The 16,404-nt window shown below is 34.2% G+C and overlaps 2 protein-coding genes across 2 annotated transcripts; one reads left to right on the top strand and one right to left on the bottom strand.

The window, feature by feature from the left end:
• Positions 1–3,945: 3,945 nt before the first annotated feature.
• On the bottom strand, positions 3,946–13,207 carry LOC144858795 (N-acetylglucosaminyl-phosphatidylinositol de-N-acetylase-like). The gene is made up of 6 exons (XM_078714915.1): positions 13,071–13,207; positions 6,705–6,795; positions 6,101–6,168; positions 5,740–5,774; positions 5,458–5,600; positions 3,946–4,255 (listed from the first exon to the last, which is right to left on the bottom strand). Exons 1-6 carry the CDS (start codon positions 13,127–13,129, stop codon positions 4,151–4,153), a joined length of 501 nt encoding a protein of 166 aa, XP_078571041.1. The 5' UTR covers positions 13,130–13,207; the 3' UTR covers positions 3,946–4,150.
• On the top strand, positions 7,675–9,208 carry LOC144834464 (uncharacterized). Its single transcript, XM_078689263.1, has 2 exons — positions 7,675–8,948; positions 9,095–9,208. The coding sequence occupies exons 1-2, from the start codon at positions 7,848–7,850 to the stop codon at positions 9,206–9,208; spliced, it is 1,215 nt and encodes a 404-aa protein (XP_078545389.1). The 5' UTR covers positions 7,675–7,847.
• Positions 13,208–16,404: the final 3,197 nt, after the last annotated feature.

The raw sequence follows: 16,404 nt of genomic DNA, 5'->3' as shown, positions 1-16,404 counted from the left end.
ATGTGGTGGATAATATTTTGTTTTCAGATGACAGCGACAGCGATGAAGAGGATTTTGTGCGACAATTTTTCCAGCCTCCGGACAGCCCTGGTCACGTGGATGCTCAACGGGACAGGAGCAGCGAGGAAGAGGTAGATGGTGCTGACGCCGCCGGGCCTAGGCCAATGGCGGTCGACAGACTAGAGTGGAAGGATAGGGCTTATGAGTATGGTTGGTTAGGTAATATATACATATTCTTATATTTATATACTAACTAAAAATATTTATTTTATTTATTTTTTAGCCATATTAGTGTGTTTTTACGTTTTCGGCCGCATGTATTTAGTATAGGCAGATCAGTGTTTGGGTCTTATTTTTCATTATATTTTTCGATTAAAAAACTTTATTTTTTTTTTCATAAATTACTAGCCTAGTTAGGTAGAGGCCTAGACCTACTAGTACTATAATTATATTTTTTTTCTTTTTATATATAGGCTTAGGCCTATTCAATCTTTTATTGTAATTTTTTTTTATTTTTCTTATAGCCTAGATAGGCGAGCATGAGGTCTGGGTCTTTTCATTAGATTTTCCGATTACAATACAAAACTATTATTTTTTCATTTTTTTTTTATAAATTACTACTAGGCCTATATAATTATATATTTTTTATTTTGAGGCTTTTATTATTCAATCTTTTATTGCAATTTATTATAATTTTTTTTTTCTTTTAGGTGAGTATACAGAGCAGGATGGACCAAAGTTGCATGATGCTGATTCATCAATTACTGATATTTTTTTTGAGTCTTTTAGATGACCATCTACTTCGGATGATTGTGACGGAGACCAACAGGTATGCCCATAAAGAGATTGCTGAGCTTCCAGCAGGTAGGTTGCAGCACTCAACATTGAAAGGTTGGGTTGATACGGATATACATGAGGTACGTGCTTTTATTGCAATTATTTTAGGATTAGGTTTTGATAAACGTGGTAGCTATGATATGCATTGGTCTCAGCATTGGTTTTTAGATCAGAGAGGTTCCGGTTCATGCTGATGCTACGATGTCTCCACATTTGTAATGATGACGACACTCAGCATACGACATAGGATTCAAGGTAAGTGCCTTTATGGCTCATTTAATTGCTAATTTTTAATCTGCTTTTTACCCCTCTAGAAATATTTCTGTAGATGAGAGTGTGATTGCATTCCTAAGCAGGGTAGGGTTCAAGACTTACCATCCATTGAAGCCACACAAGCGTGGGATGACAGCATGGACATTAGCGGATGCCAAAACTGGATACGTCTACAACCAAAACTTGTATATTGGAAAGGACAACCGAGGTGCTGGTGCTACAAGAAGAACGGTCAACAAGTTGTGTGAACCAATCACAGGTAAGCGTCATGTGTACATGGATAATTACTTTACTTCTCCAGAACTCTTTTCAGATTTAGCCGATTCAGGTTGCGGTGCTTGTGGGACAATTCGCAGAAGCAGACGCCGTCAAAAATGGAAAACCTGCAGTTGGAGATGCAATTTTTGAACAAGATGGAAAGAACCTCTTCATGGTATGGCACGACAAAAAAGAGGTAAGGCTGCTAACGAATATACATAATTCTAGAACTTTTCAGAAACAGGGAAGACAGAGGCATGGACCAAACCAAAGGGAGATCAGCAAGCCATGTGCCATCGAACTTTATACGCATTACATGGGTGGAGTTGATAGGGCAGACAGACTGATATGGACCTACCTGCACACACACAAAAGCGTGAAGTGGTGGAAGAAAGTCTTCATGAACTTGTTGGAGGTAAGTTTCACTAACGCTCTTATCATTTACAGATGGTTTAGACCTAATGAGCGTATTAGGTCCGACAAGCTGCGACTCGACCTTATTGATGGTTTGCTTGAAGGCTACGTCCGACGTCCTACCAGGCCAGGAAGGCGTCCAACAGATCGACCCCAGCGGCTGACCGAACGGCATTTTCCAGGGAACAATCAAAACGCCATCTGAAAAAACAGCAGAACCAGACTGCGTTGTTTGTTCAAAGAGAGGAGTAAAGCGTCACCAAACCAAATTCGTGTGTGAGCAATGCGAAGTACCAATGTGTAATGTGCCCTGCTTCAAGCGCTACCACACCCTTCTTCACTACAAAGCAGATTGCCTCTGCTAAACTGTACACTACAAGTAAGTGGGATATGTATATTTAATTTTTATTTGAGTGCATATATTTTGTATGTTTTTTCCACAGCAAGGAGCCCGGTTGAAGCCTTCCCGTGGCAACCCCGATGAAGCCACCATAACTCAGATTCATTTCTGCATGAACTGTGGCGATAACTAATTCAACATCATTTTCCTTCTGGTGTAGTAAACTGCATAGCTAGCCCTTTTGGGTTTTGATGATGTCCCCAAATTCAGTTTCATTTACTGCATAACGGCGGACGAATTGAAATTCAAACACTTTAGAGGTAGATTTTGCTTGCGGAATAAGCCTAGTACTTTGAGAGTGGACATCGCCTTGTGCTTTAGAAGTTTCACCTATATCTTGGCTTGTTCCTTCACTGGGCCTGTGAGATCGAATCAAACAAACCAATTTACCGTACAAGCTGACTTACTGAATCACACCCAAATCAAAAATGGCACATTATTAAACATTTACACTTCTATGGAATCCAAGACATGGTCGTCAGAAGGTTGGACGTCCCCACAAAACCTACATAGATCAACTATGCGAGGACACAGAATGCAATCCAGATGAACTGCCTGCTGCCATGGAAGACCAGAAAGGGAAACGTATCCGAGTCAAAGAAGCCCGAGCAAGCTCGAAAAGATGATGATGATGATTAAACATTTGCCTCATGTTAGCTGGCTCGGGTTCTGTATGGTGAAAAAACTGCAGTTCTAGAAGCAAATCGACATGGACAGCATGAGGTGTAGAGATAGCAGACACCCAAACTGTTGGTTTTAATTTTGTTTAGATCATAGATCAATAGGGTAGTACTATATACTGTAGTACTTTATTTAAACAGTAAATATCTCATCTCTCACTGCAATACCTACCTGCACGATCAGTGAACAGCAAACAATCACGGTTTTCTCTCAGCCCACCATTAATGTCTATAGATTTGTTAGGGAAAAAGTTTTGCGCAGTTTGTTGGAATTTAATTTGTGGCAGTCAAACAAAATTGACTGGCTTACTGTAAAAATAACCTTATGGACATAACTCTGCTAATAACGGTGAGGAAATTATTAAATTATAAAAACCATCTTTCCCAATCCCAGATACTTATCCATATGTAACCTTTTATACACATGAAATGAGTTTGTCTTTAAATCTGAGGTACAGGCATGAATTTTAAAAATAATATTTGGTTAATTGTACATAAATCAAATATGTGCAACATATACGATGACAAAAAAACATGAATTTCCCTTAAAATGGTAAAATACAAAATTATGCTTTATAAACCAGACACACTTTTTTTACCACACCCTTTATTTTTTATAGTATTTTAAAAATGCCGCTCTATTTAAAACATAGAGATTTTACTGTGTAATTTCAACTATCCCCCACTGATAAGAAAGTGGGTATTTTAAACAAGATCATGTAACACAAATAAAATTCCCAAAAATTAGTAATTATTATAATTATAATTAATTTTATAGTGATATTATCATTATCATTATAGATTTTTGCCCGTACCTGGCCTTTAAACATTTTAAAAATAAATAAAAAGTTACTGTAAATTCTAGGGAAAAAAACGTGACCGCAGACCACTTGTGCTTACTGGTGAAAAGAACAGTGCAAGGGAAACTTTGATGAACACCACTAGCCAAGAGGAGGAAGCAATTCTGATGTCTCTTTCGTAAAAATGCAATAATCCATTAAACGGATGATAAAGGCATTATATTATTATCAATGTGGTTAGTACAAACAACTGATTAGTGGTGACATTCACATAACATGGTGACATGACTGATGTTCACTAATGAACACCTTTACCTGCACTTGAGTTTGCTTCATGAAAATGCCCTTCACTTGCAAATGATGTCAATGGGTAATAAATATGCAGCATCAAATTCAGGCTTTCTTTTGTACAGTACAGACCAATCAAAGAATGAAATCATTAAGCGTTCTCATCACTAATACAATGTGGCTTCACTTGACTGAACAGGTTATTCCTCAAGCACATGGAAATTATTTATAAACATATACTGTGAGGAAAGTATATACAATACCCTAAACCACAATAGTTGACTCCAGTGTTTCACCATTGCTCTCTAAAATAAAAAATACATTTTTTTTAAATAAACTGATGCACCGTTTTATTTATTTGTGAAACTTCTAACTTCCCCGCTATGACTAGGATTCAATATTTCAACATTAATTACATGTCAAATTTTAATGAAATATCTAAAATATGCATTTGTAAATAATGTGGTCATTCCATGTCAAATCACCCAATGGGTTAAACCCTACTTTCTTCAAATTTGCTCATATTTGGTTTTTGGGTTATTTTAGCCAAAAAACCCGAAATTTTTAATTTGAGCGCCATACGACCAACGGTTCACGCGCTACGCGCCATCGTTTATTCGCGATTTTGCGCAAAATCGACGCGGCGGGCTATATTTAAATAACCGTATCTCCGTAATGTGTGGACCGATTTTGTTGTGACAGGTATCTTTGGAAAGCTAATTGTTAAAGCTATCCAAATCTTCTATTTACTTTTGAGATAGAACTATTTAAAAGATGTATAACTTATTCTATTCCATTTGACCTAGGATTTGACCTTGTGGGACAAATTTTTTTTAGATGAAATTTTGTGAAAATTATCTCCTACATGATATTTACATAATATAAAAAAATTGGAGATATATTATTTTTTGTTTGCTTTCTAGCTCATTTCAAAGTTGGCTTACTTCAACAATTCTGGTATTTCTATACAGTGTAGATGTATTTTCGACATTATATCACTACCAAATTTACCTCTTAATACTATGGGTGTCACTGTCAGATTATTTAAGACTATAACAATGGTTTAATTATATTTTCATGCTCCATACAAAATAATTATTACTTAGGTAAACATCTGTACACCAAGGATGTACCATCAGTTTATGGCACTCTTTTCACACTTTCAAGCAAATTGAATCATTCTTAGTTTGATAACCCAAAAACCAAATTTGAGCAAATTTGAAGAAAGTAGGGTTTAAAATGTCATTTTTTTTGGGTGATTTGGTATGGAATGACCCATTAAAAGACATCAAGTCAACCCATCAGATTCTTGAAAATACAATTCTCAATGTGCTCCGTCTTTTTATTTACAGTTATCTTGATTGATTTTTAAAAGTTTTCAGTTTGATTTGAAGTCAGCTTTAACCATACCAGTAAACACTGCTAACCATCAGTAGGCCATCAGTAGGCCAACACAACCTTCACAGCTTAGTTTTTCTAATAGCAAGATGAACAATTGTAAACTTACTTGTGTGCGTAAAACTTGCAGAGGGCTGGATAGAAAAATGTAACTGCTCGTGTATAGGTGACAGATAAAAATAAATGGTAGACTAAAGATGGAAAGGTATTTCATGAAACAACTCTCACTTTTCAGTATCAATACTTCTATTTCTGAAATTCAAATAAATATAATTAAAAATAATTAAAAAAAAAAAACAATTTCATAAGGTGAAATGTAAAATGTATATTTATACACCTCATGAAATTAGTTGTATCATTGCACACATAAACAACATTCATACTATCTTACCAGTTTTAAATTTCTTTGATTTACGTTGAAGCATCCTAAAAAAATAATTTTGTTATATATAGTGTCACTGAACTGATTCTATCCAAATTAGAAATAATCTTATCTACAAATGTATAACTGGGAAAAGGATAAGCAAAATCTATTAAATAGTATTTAAGGAAAACATCTCGCTGTGTAATCTCAATATATACAACCTAAATGAAAATGGCCAGGAAGAAGGTAAGTTTCAGAAAAATTGAAGTACACAATGCTTAAGAGGATTTCTTGTATCATGCAACTCAGCAATGTCTTTTTTTTAAACCACAATTTAATTATGTTGATCCACAAATATAGTAAGCAAAGAACCTTTATATGTACTCACTGTATAGCTTGAAAAACGGAAACATGATTGCGATGACCACTCACACCATAGGCATCAAATGTGACTATCTACCAAGAAATAGTTAAGAACAAGGTTAACACAAGCTCAAAGCAATGTACAACCTCTATAAACTCAGGGTAATAATATAAAGTAGTCAACTAGATGTACAGGTTAAATTCATGGTTCAATGGATAGTGGTTCTAGTGGACCATTCACATACATTAAACCATAAATTTACCCTTTGACCTGATGGACTACTTCCAAAATAGTCTCAACAAACAGGAAATCATTTGTTTATAACTCCTCCCACCCAAACTCAACATTCCAAAGACAATCATAATCTGTTTATAGTAAACTTCACAGCTATTCAATTGCTACTATTGCTATGACCAATCCTGCGCCTTAGTGTAGTGATGCTAGTGTACAGTAATTAGGTCTAGTATTTTTTTATAAATCCATTGAAGTTTAACTTCACTTAACTCCATTTATTCCTTACATAATGCTACCAAACGATGCGAGTCTAAACCCTAAACCGTCTAAACATAACATTAGTGGTGGTCTCTGATACACCATGCCTGTATACCCTAACCAAAGTTACACTTACTCTATTAATTGAGTGTTTTCTCACTTGTTGTTCAACATATTTGGCAATAACAACTGGATCCCAATCAATATCAGGATTATCTGGTAGATTTCTATATACAAGAAAAATGTACTGTATTTTATTTGTTTGTATAAACATATTTGACATGGATAACATTTTTCATTATAATATTCTAAAAAATGGTCCAAGGTATAGTAAGAATAAGATATTATTTGAGGTATACTGTATATATTAATATAGCAAATAAAATTTGCACTGATGAAGGGCTAGTGTTGCCCGAAAGCTCTGCTAACTTTTCTGGCTGTTTTACTTATCGTTTTGATTTAGCTTTTCGCTTTTTTTTTGTATCTCCATTGAGATCCAGCCACTGATACCCACAGCATTGTCATTTTTTCAGTAATTTGTCTTTGGATTAATATAACTATTAACATATTATTATTCGTAATCTCAATTTAGGAATATTGCCATGCGACATTGTATTTTTATTATTTTGGCATTACCTGTATACAAAATCCCAGGACATCTCACAGGATTTGAACCCCGGATCTGACAGTAGGCCAGCATCCTTTTTGATTGAAATTACTTTCTTTTTAAATTCTGTTTATTTTAATTTAATTTTAATTGTTGCAAATTTATGTCTTGTCATATTGTATTTTTGTGGGGGTCCCTAATACAGTAGAACCTTCGTTTTACGTACCCTGATTTTACGTTCCCTTGATTTTACGTACGCTTAAATGACCGATGACGTCATCATTTTCTTACATTGAGGGCGCAATTTAACAACAACAAAGCCATGGCTGTGTGAGGAACTCATGTGCATTCCCCTACAGCAGCGACTGTTTTTATTGATAGAAAATACACGAACATTGATATTTTATTTATAACACTTTATTTAAACTAAGTCGCACAGCCTGTATATACTGTACTTTTCTAGGCCTCACATCTTGCTAGGCCTGCTAGCCTGGGAAATCGGAAAAAAGCCACCCCTGTAAAAAGCCACCATTGTAAAAAGCCACCCAACAATGGACTTTACCATTGTAAAGTGGGAGTGCTGGACAATCAATTTTTATTCAATTGTGTTATTGTGAATAGCAATTTGGGTGTAGGTGTTATTTAGAAACAATATCAAAGCTAATCAAAGGGATGCCTACACTTTTCATGTTACCTCTTCCAAATGCCACTGCCAAAACATCAAACACTTCCTACTTAGTTAAGATTCATAATACATTTTATGCCATTGTAATGTTATGTTTAAATAAGGCATGTTATCAAAATACAAATCATTTCAAAATGGAGTTCATTACAAATAATAAGGGAGGTCGCAAATTATGCTATGATGGTTATCTTTATACTAAACGTAAGTCTAACAGAAGTTCGATAATTTGGGAGTGTTCTTCACGTAGAAAGTTTGCTTGCAAAGGTGTACTATGGACAGACATCGATATGGCTGAAGTGCAGTATGTATCGGAACACAATCATGCAGTTAACATCATGAAGGCTCATGCAGAGAAAGCAAGACATAATATTATGGATAAAGCCACAACTTGTAGAGCAACTCCAGCTCAGATAGTCATTGGTGAGATGGCCAAACAACCGCTCAATGTTCGTGTTACTATGACTTGTGCAGAAAGTCTAAAAAGAAACATCAGAATCAAAAGAAGTAAAAGTCATCCTGGTCAGCCACAATCGCTGGAAGACCTAGTCATTGATGGTGAATGGATGAAAACTGTTGATGACAGAGACTTTTTAATCCATGATGCTATGATTGGTAATAATGACCGTGTCACAGTTTTTGCAACTTTGGATGGTTTGCGTCACCTATGTAATTCAACAACCTGGTTTATGGATGGAACATTTAAAACCAGCCCAAAACTCTATAAGCAATTGTATGTGATTCGCGTTGAGTTAGAAGACAATTCGATAACAACTGTATATGCGCTATTTACATCAAAATTGCAAGAACATTACAAACAATTTCTTACTGCCATTGTTGATCAATGTAGACTACTAGGTTATGTACCAAACCCAACCTTAATAAATATGGACTTTGAAGTTAGCATGATGGGGGCAATTTATTCAGTTTTTGGAGAGAACACCAACATTCACGGATGTTTTTACCACTTGACACAATCTTCATGGAGAAAGCTGCAGACTCTCGGCCTTGCTTCAATGTACATGGCAGACGAGCAAATCCAGCACTTCTGTGGAATGGTAGATGGTCTCGCTTTCCTGCCTCCAGATAAGGTATGTTATCTTTACAATATATTTTATTTATATTGTAGCACCATAACTTTAAAACATAAAAATGACTCTTACATGATTTCAAATTAAGAATTATCTGGAACATTGATCATTCTACTTTACTCATAAATAATCTTTGTTTTATCTAGGTCAAAGAAGGTATGCAGCACCTACGGGAAAATTCACCTGAAGTATTAGAGGACTTTCTTGACTACTTTGATATTATACTATTATACCAACTTTATTCACATCATCATACATAAATAGTACAATACAATACAGTATGTATGTATGTATGTGTGAAAAGGAGCCAAAAAATAGCTTTCGCTAATCAAGGTTTGACTCCTGTCACAAAAAATAAATTAGTCATAATGCATACATTTTCATCTATCAACAATAATTCAATAAGAAAGAAACAGCAACTATATGAAAGAAATAACGTAAACAAGGGCTAACATTAATATTTTTGTAAAAGTAAACATTTAACTTCATTTATGAATTTAGATCTAGAAGAGGTACATTTTATAACTAAGGGTAAATTATTCCAAAGTTGAGCTCCATTAAAAGAAATTCTAAATTTACCAGCATCTGTGCGAGCTTTCGGAATTGCAAAATTATATCTATTACTAAATCTGGTACTAGCATTATGTGTAATTAAATAAAAGTATTCCATTGTTTGATGTGGTGTTTTGCCGTTAATTTGGTCGTGAACAAACTTAACTATACTTAATTCAAACAACTTAAAAACGTCTAAAATACCCAGATCTTTAAATAATGGAGAAGATGGAGCCATAAAATCAGAGAAAGTTATACATCTAAGACACATTTTTTGGACAAGTAAAATAGGATATAGATGCGACTTATACGTGCTACCCCAAACTTCTAAACCATAAATATTTGATTGAATAAATGATTTATAAAGCATAAGTAAAATATTACGGGGTACAATATGGCGTAAACTAAACAGAATTCCAGATTTCTTTTTAATCCTATTTTTAATAAAGTTTATATGGCTCTTCCATGTGATGTGTTTATCTAATTTAACACCTAAAAACTGAATTTCATTGACTTCTTTAATCATAACATGTTTGTAATAAATATTGTTTGATTTATTAATAGTTTTATATCGGTTACAAAAAAATAATATAATTAGTTTTAACTAAATTAACAGTTAATTTATTAGCGTCACACCAGTTTGATATTTTTTTTAAATGATGATTTACCATAGACAAATCAATACTACTGCCTGCAAAATTGTGATATAAGGTAGTGTCGTCAGCAAATAAACGATATTCAAAAAAACTGGAAGAATTTGGGAAATCATTAATATAGATTAGAAAAAGAGTGGGTCCAAGAACCGAGCCTTGCGGAACACCGCATTGAATTGATAACTGATCGGAGCTTTGACCGTTCGAAAAAACAAATTGGGATCTATTTTTTAAATAATCGGTTAACAAAAGTTACGGTTGCCCTCTAATACCATAATAATATAATTTGGATAACAAAATTTGGTGATTAATTGTATCTAAGGCTTTAGAAAAATCAATAAATATACCTAGTGAAGACTTATTATTATCAACTTGGTAAAGAAAATTATTAATTAGATTAATTAGGGATAATTTTGTACTATATTTTTCACGAAAACTGTACTGGTGTTTAAAGAACAAATTATATTTTTCAAAGAAGATAATAAGTCTGTTATTGATAATTCTTTCAAAAATTTTACTAAATAAAGGCAAAATGGAAATTGGACGATAATTACCGGGGTTATCTGTATTACCTTTCTTAAATAGAGGTATTACTTTTGCTACTTTCAAAGCAGTGGGGAAACGACTATGTGTAAATGATAAATTAATAATGTAGGATAGCGGCATTGCAATGACGTTTGCAGCTATAACAATCAATTTAGCCGGTAAATCATCATATCCCGCTGATTTTCTAATATCAATACCTTTTAATAAATGAAGAACTTTGTCATAACATGTAGGGTTTAACAAGAAAGCTTTGTCTGAAACATTTGTCAAAAAATCAGAATACATTGATGTAGATGCAATTTTCTCTGCAAGGTTGGGACCGATGTTAGTGAAATACAGACTACTTTGATACAACTTATGTCAATGGAACATATTCGCATCACATGGCACAACCAGGCGAACAACACATATTCAGAAGGATCCCACCAATGTTTGACATAGACCTATGGAACGTTTATCACCTGACATTAAACTGTGAACCGAGGACAAACATTTGTGAATCCTGGAATAGAAAGCATCTTAACAACACTGGTCATACAAACCCGTCTATCTGGTCATCAATCAATGCAGTCAAAAGAGATGAAGCATCTTCAGCGACTTTAATTGAACTTGTAAGGCGAGGACAACCAGTGCCATCTAAACGCATTACCAAATCAACAGTTAAACACCAAGAGCAACTCTATAACATAATTTCTAAGTACAACCGACAGGCCAAAACATTATATCAAACTATGACTGCACTAGGTTATGCCATACGATTAAAGTAACTTGCGGCCAATGCCACGTCTTGTATTTAATGTACAGTGTTTGCAAATATAAAACAATTATTATCTCTCAAAACTGTTAAACTGATATAATTAAATATAATTTTGTGTACTTTATTTATTTATTCATTCAATTTAATGTAATGTTTTTAATTATACAGAATGTTTATAATATCAATACTTATTCATTGTATAAGGACTATGTGATATTTTTTATTTGGAGATTTCAAATTAAATTGAATAAATGTTTATTAAAAATTGATTCTTATTTTTGTGTAGTTTGTTTACATTTGTCAGTCCTAAGTATTCCAAATTTATATTTAATAAAATGTTGTAATTCATGCTACATTCCTATTCATAACACACAATTAAATACTAGTTGATTACATGGCACCCCCATTTTGAAATGGATTTTACGAATCCCTTCTTTTACGTACGCCTTTCGGTCCCGTACCGTACGTAAAATGGAGGTTCTACTGTAATCAGTTTTGGCTGGATGGACCACCCTCGTAAAATATTGTTGAAATATATTAATTAACAGCAACACCATCTTTGCAGTTAAAATTGTTTATAAAAATGTTGCTATTGCTGCCTTTTGTTTTGAATGTTAACACCTAACAAAACATGGCTAATTGTTTATTAGTCCTCATTTGCATACTTGTTCATAGTTTGTGTTATAGCCATTTCCTGGGCCATATTATAACTACCCTATCTGCCTGTGGAATTAATGTCATTCATGATGATGAGGAAATATAATATAAATCAAAATTTAAACTTGAATTTTTTTTTTTAATTGAATTTTTTCATACAATATAAATGACAAAAAATACAAATGCATCGCAGGTACTACAAAATTTACGTCATGAGTTTTCTGGCAAATCGTGAACATTTCTAGTAAACACACTTTGTAAATAAATTGTAAAAAATATAAATGTTGATTTTTTTTATTATTTCTTTTGCTTATCTGAACTCATTAAGTAGATTTTGCGATGCACCCGTGACGTCACAGCAATTTACGGCGACGGCTATATCCTTAATCTCACTATTGTTCTGAAATCATATGTACATCCCTAATATGTTGTAAAAATATGTTCCTAGATCAAGTTGTCCTTTAAAAAAAGAGAACCTTTGTATGTATAATGTAATGAAATAAGTTGAGTGTGTGGTCTAATCTTAAAAGCATGTAAAAACCTTGAACATGTTATCATTCCATGTGGGAATCAGCTGTTTTTTTAGTGGTGTTTAATGAGCTCTAGGGTCTAATTCTGCTGCATTTTTCAAAATAGATTACATTTCTGCTAAATTTTTGCTACTAATAACTGTTTAAATTAGTGGGTGGTCATCAACGGAAATCAACAACAGTACCCAAAATGCAATGAGCACTGGCGGTCAATTCAAACATTACTGCAGTGTACTGTAGTTGACTGTCAATTAAACAATTGTTATTTTGAATTGCAGCTAAAAGTTGCACAGTAATAACCGGTTGAATCGCATTCTGACACCGAATCGTTTGGTGTTGCTCCCGATTAATTTATTCAAACAGTAATTAACCGGATATTTTTTTGCAGCAGAAACAGGACCCTACATTCTGAAATATGTAAACCTACCCATCTTCAATTATTGTTACTGCCGATGGTTGAAAACCAAGAACATCGCAGCTTTTCATCAACTCTTTTCTTCTTACATCACCCTGTTTATAGTATTCACCTTTGAGTAAAATAAATTTTATAAATCGGATATTAGTTCACTCTAAAACATCCAGCATTAAGACCATAAATATTCATTCATTCAACTTCATTCAACTTTTTATTTTAGAATTATAACAATGCTCGTAACATATAAATAGCAAATAAATAACATATTTTACTTAAGTCTTTTACAATGCACAATCACTGCAAAAAATGCAACATCAATCAAACATGACCGTAAGGATGATTGTTAGGCCTGGCCTAGCTACTGCACTGTAGGTTTTCGCTGGCCGGATGCGATAAACAGTCACTATGACGTAATTGCCGTCATGCTTCGTCAGTTTAGCCAGCCTGGATCAAGTTTTTTACTTTGTGTTTGTTTTTTTTTATAATAAATAATAATAAAGTATTTTACATTTGTTTCCTTCTTATTCACTTGCGTGTGTAATGTTTTTGATCTTCTCCAACACACAAACATCACATTATGTCAGATAAATCCATTGCACATGCATGTTATTATATATTATAATTATTAATTACTGCGCATGCCTATAATGAACGAATAGAGATATAAACAAACTCAAGCGTGTACGGTTACAGATACAAGATTTCTAAAAAAGTCACAGTAAAGTTGACCGCCTACATAGGGTTACCGAGAGTTGACTCCATTGTTATTGCCACGATTCAACCCCGCGTACGTTACCATGCGCGCTATGTCATTGACGCGATTATTTGTCCATTGCTAAACACATTTTTATGTATTACTATTCTTAAAATAATTGAACTGTAAACACAATTCTTTTGAGTATTTGTTTATTTACATATCATTCCATCAGATCAACTATTTTTCATTTCCATTACATCCAACCAAACGTAAAAAATGTAGTTAAAATATCGTATAATAAATACATTTTGGTTTTTATTCGAAATCGGTATCCATTGTTTATTGCCATCTGAAAAGCACAAAATGGGTACCCACAAAACGCTGCTCAAGTTCTAAAACGTTAAAACAACTCACATATATATACTAGCGCGAGTTATAGGACACCGCCTATGCTATACAACCTGCTTGAGAGAACTGATATGGTCCCACATTATCACCTCTGTCGTTTGTTTATCGAATTATGTACGTTTCATCAGCCTTTTTAGCATGTTGTTGCCGCATGATTTGTGATTTCAAGGATATAAATCGCTAAAGAATGTGTGTATTCGGACCGCAAAAAGACGTCGACTTAGACAAATTTCGACTTAGAAAAATTCGACTTACTGTATAGGAAAGAATGGGGACTTTCATAAAAATTCGACTTTCGCGATTTTTCGACTTAGGCGGAGTCGACTGTAGTAATAAAATATTGACAAACATTCTTTGAATGAGGTCAACATTAAATAAGAAATTTTTTTTATTTACTTTAATCATTTACTATCATATTTTATTGCATTTCACAGTGTTAATAAAACAAAATACTTTACCAAAGTAAAAAACATGATTTTATGTAATTATTTTATCGAAAAATAATGTAGTTCATAAAATTGCCGACTGAGGAGGCAACTTGTTAACATCGTTCGTGGCTAAAAACGATCATTTTCATGTTTTAGACTGCATTATATTTCGGAAACTACAAGTAAGATTTTCATAATTTCTTAAAATTGTAATATATTATACGCCGTGGTTAGGATTCCGGCACCGGAACTCAACTGCCCAGCGTTAGGGAATCCGACACGCTATTGCGCATACCCAGCGCGAGGTAATCGGCGACTCTATACTCTACATCTAGACTAACAGCAAAGATACTACACTATCTTTGCTAACAGCGATGGATCAATTAATAGCTGCGCCACGGCGAACTAGGCTGGCCCTTTCATATATAAACTTCATATAATTATAAATTATAATTACATGACTAGTTTTATGATTTTCAAGTACAAAATAAAAGATTTCATATAACGCATTATACTGTAATAACATGCACTCGTATACAAGTTGATTTGTTGACGGCAGCCGCCGCGTGGATATGATGTGAAAAAACAGAACTGTTCGGGAAGTCGGGGTCGCAACGCTACGCTATATTCACTTTCGTACATTTCTTGAAATGCACAAGCGTTATTCCACTGGGTAGGCCTGTGTTTTTCTCCCGTTCCGAACTTCATACTTATTCTGTCTAATAAAATTACAGCATTACGATTCTTAGATAGATACTGATTCTTATAAATATCATAATAATTATTTTAACGCGTGGCGTAGTCGTATTTTAATTATTTAATTCATGTATGGCCTAGGCCAAGTTTCATCCATCGCTTTCTCCCTCGCACAACGACTAACTAGGCTACAGTAAATCCCTATATAACAACGTCCGACTCTCGGTGGTGTGGTGCGCGGTCTGTGGCACTCTAGTGCAAGCTATAATTAATTCGCTCTGGGCATGCGCAATAGCGTGTCGGATTCTCTAACGGTGGGCAGTTGAATTCCGGTGCCGGAATCCTAACCACGGCGTATATTATATTTAATAATATATACTAAAAACAGTGATATTAACTTTTGAATATACATCGCTATTAATATAACTAGGCCTAGGCCTAGCTAACTTCTATTTGAAGAAACAATTAAGCACCGGCGATAGAATAGCATTTGGCGTTTCATAGAAAATAATGTTTTTCGCCGGCTCAACTTGAATCAAATGTGATTTTTGTTTTAATTTTGCTCGATTGACAATGACAAATTTAATATTAGATTATTAGATTCCACAGAGTTTTTAGCCCTCTATTAATGTTGCTCTTTTGGCGTTCCATAGTAACCAAAATAGGAGATAAAATGAGGAGCTAGCTAGGCTAGGGCTAGCAAGGTAATCTTTTCTGTTTCAAGATCACCTAAATAGACCTTTCGACAAAGGAAAATAAAAGGTAGAGATCTCTACTCTAAAAAAAAAATGCCCATCAATCATCATGCATTCACGTCACACGTGGGGCAATCATCTCACCTAACGACAAACACAGCAAACGGCATGCTGCCTTCTGACCAATTAAGCAGTTGATAATTGGTCCAAAAAACATACATTCGTCGTCTGGATGTGCAGTTACAATTAAAGAATTCAAATCACGAATTCTACGTCCTTTGGTATGACTTGACAAGCCAAGAATACCGTAACACAGCAAACAAATAAGAAGATACACAAACGCACATGTTACAACCACTGACTCCGCCGCCATTATCTCGCTATTTTTGTTTGCGCTTGATGTTTTTATGATCAAATATTCA

The sequence above is a fragment of the Antedon bifida genome, chromosome 2, assembly GCF_963402885.1.
Source record: "Antedon bifida chromosome 2, ecAntBifi1.1, whole genome shotgun sequence".
Taxonomy (NCBI): Eukaryota; Metazoa; Echinodermata; class Crinoidea; order Comatulida; family Antedonidae; genus Antedon; species Antedon bifida.
The sequence above is the reverse complement of the archived record's forward strand: the minus strand, read 5'-3'. Positions and strand labels throughout refer to the sequence as shown.

Excerpts from the sequence above, each read along its gene's own strand:
- LOC144858795 (XM_078714915.1), bottom strand. The coding sequence starts at position 13,129 with ATGAAAAGCTGCGATGTTCTTGGTTTTCAACCATCGGCAGTAACAATA. Across the intron at positions 6,169-6,704 it reads GAAAACACTCAATTAATAGA|ATAGTCACATTTGATGCCTA; the intron begins GTAAGTGTAACT and ends ATTTCTTGGTAG. Across the intron at positions 5,775-6,100 it reads TCCGTTTTTCAAGCTATACA|GATGCTTCAACGTAAATCAA; the intron begins GTGAGTACATAT and ends TTATTTTTTTAG.
- LOC144834464 (XM_078689263.1), top strand. The coding sequence starts at position 7,848 with ATGCCTACACTTTTCATGTTACCTCTTCCAAATGCCACTGCCAAAACA. Across the intron at positions 8,949-9,094 it reads CTTTCCTGCCTCCAGATAAG|GTCAAAGAAGGTATGCAGCA; the intron begins GTATGTTATCTT and ends TGTTTTATCTAG.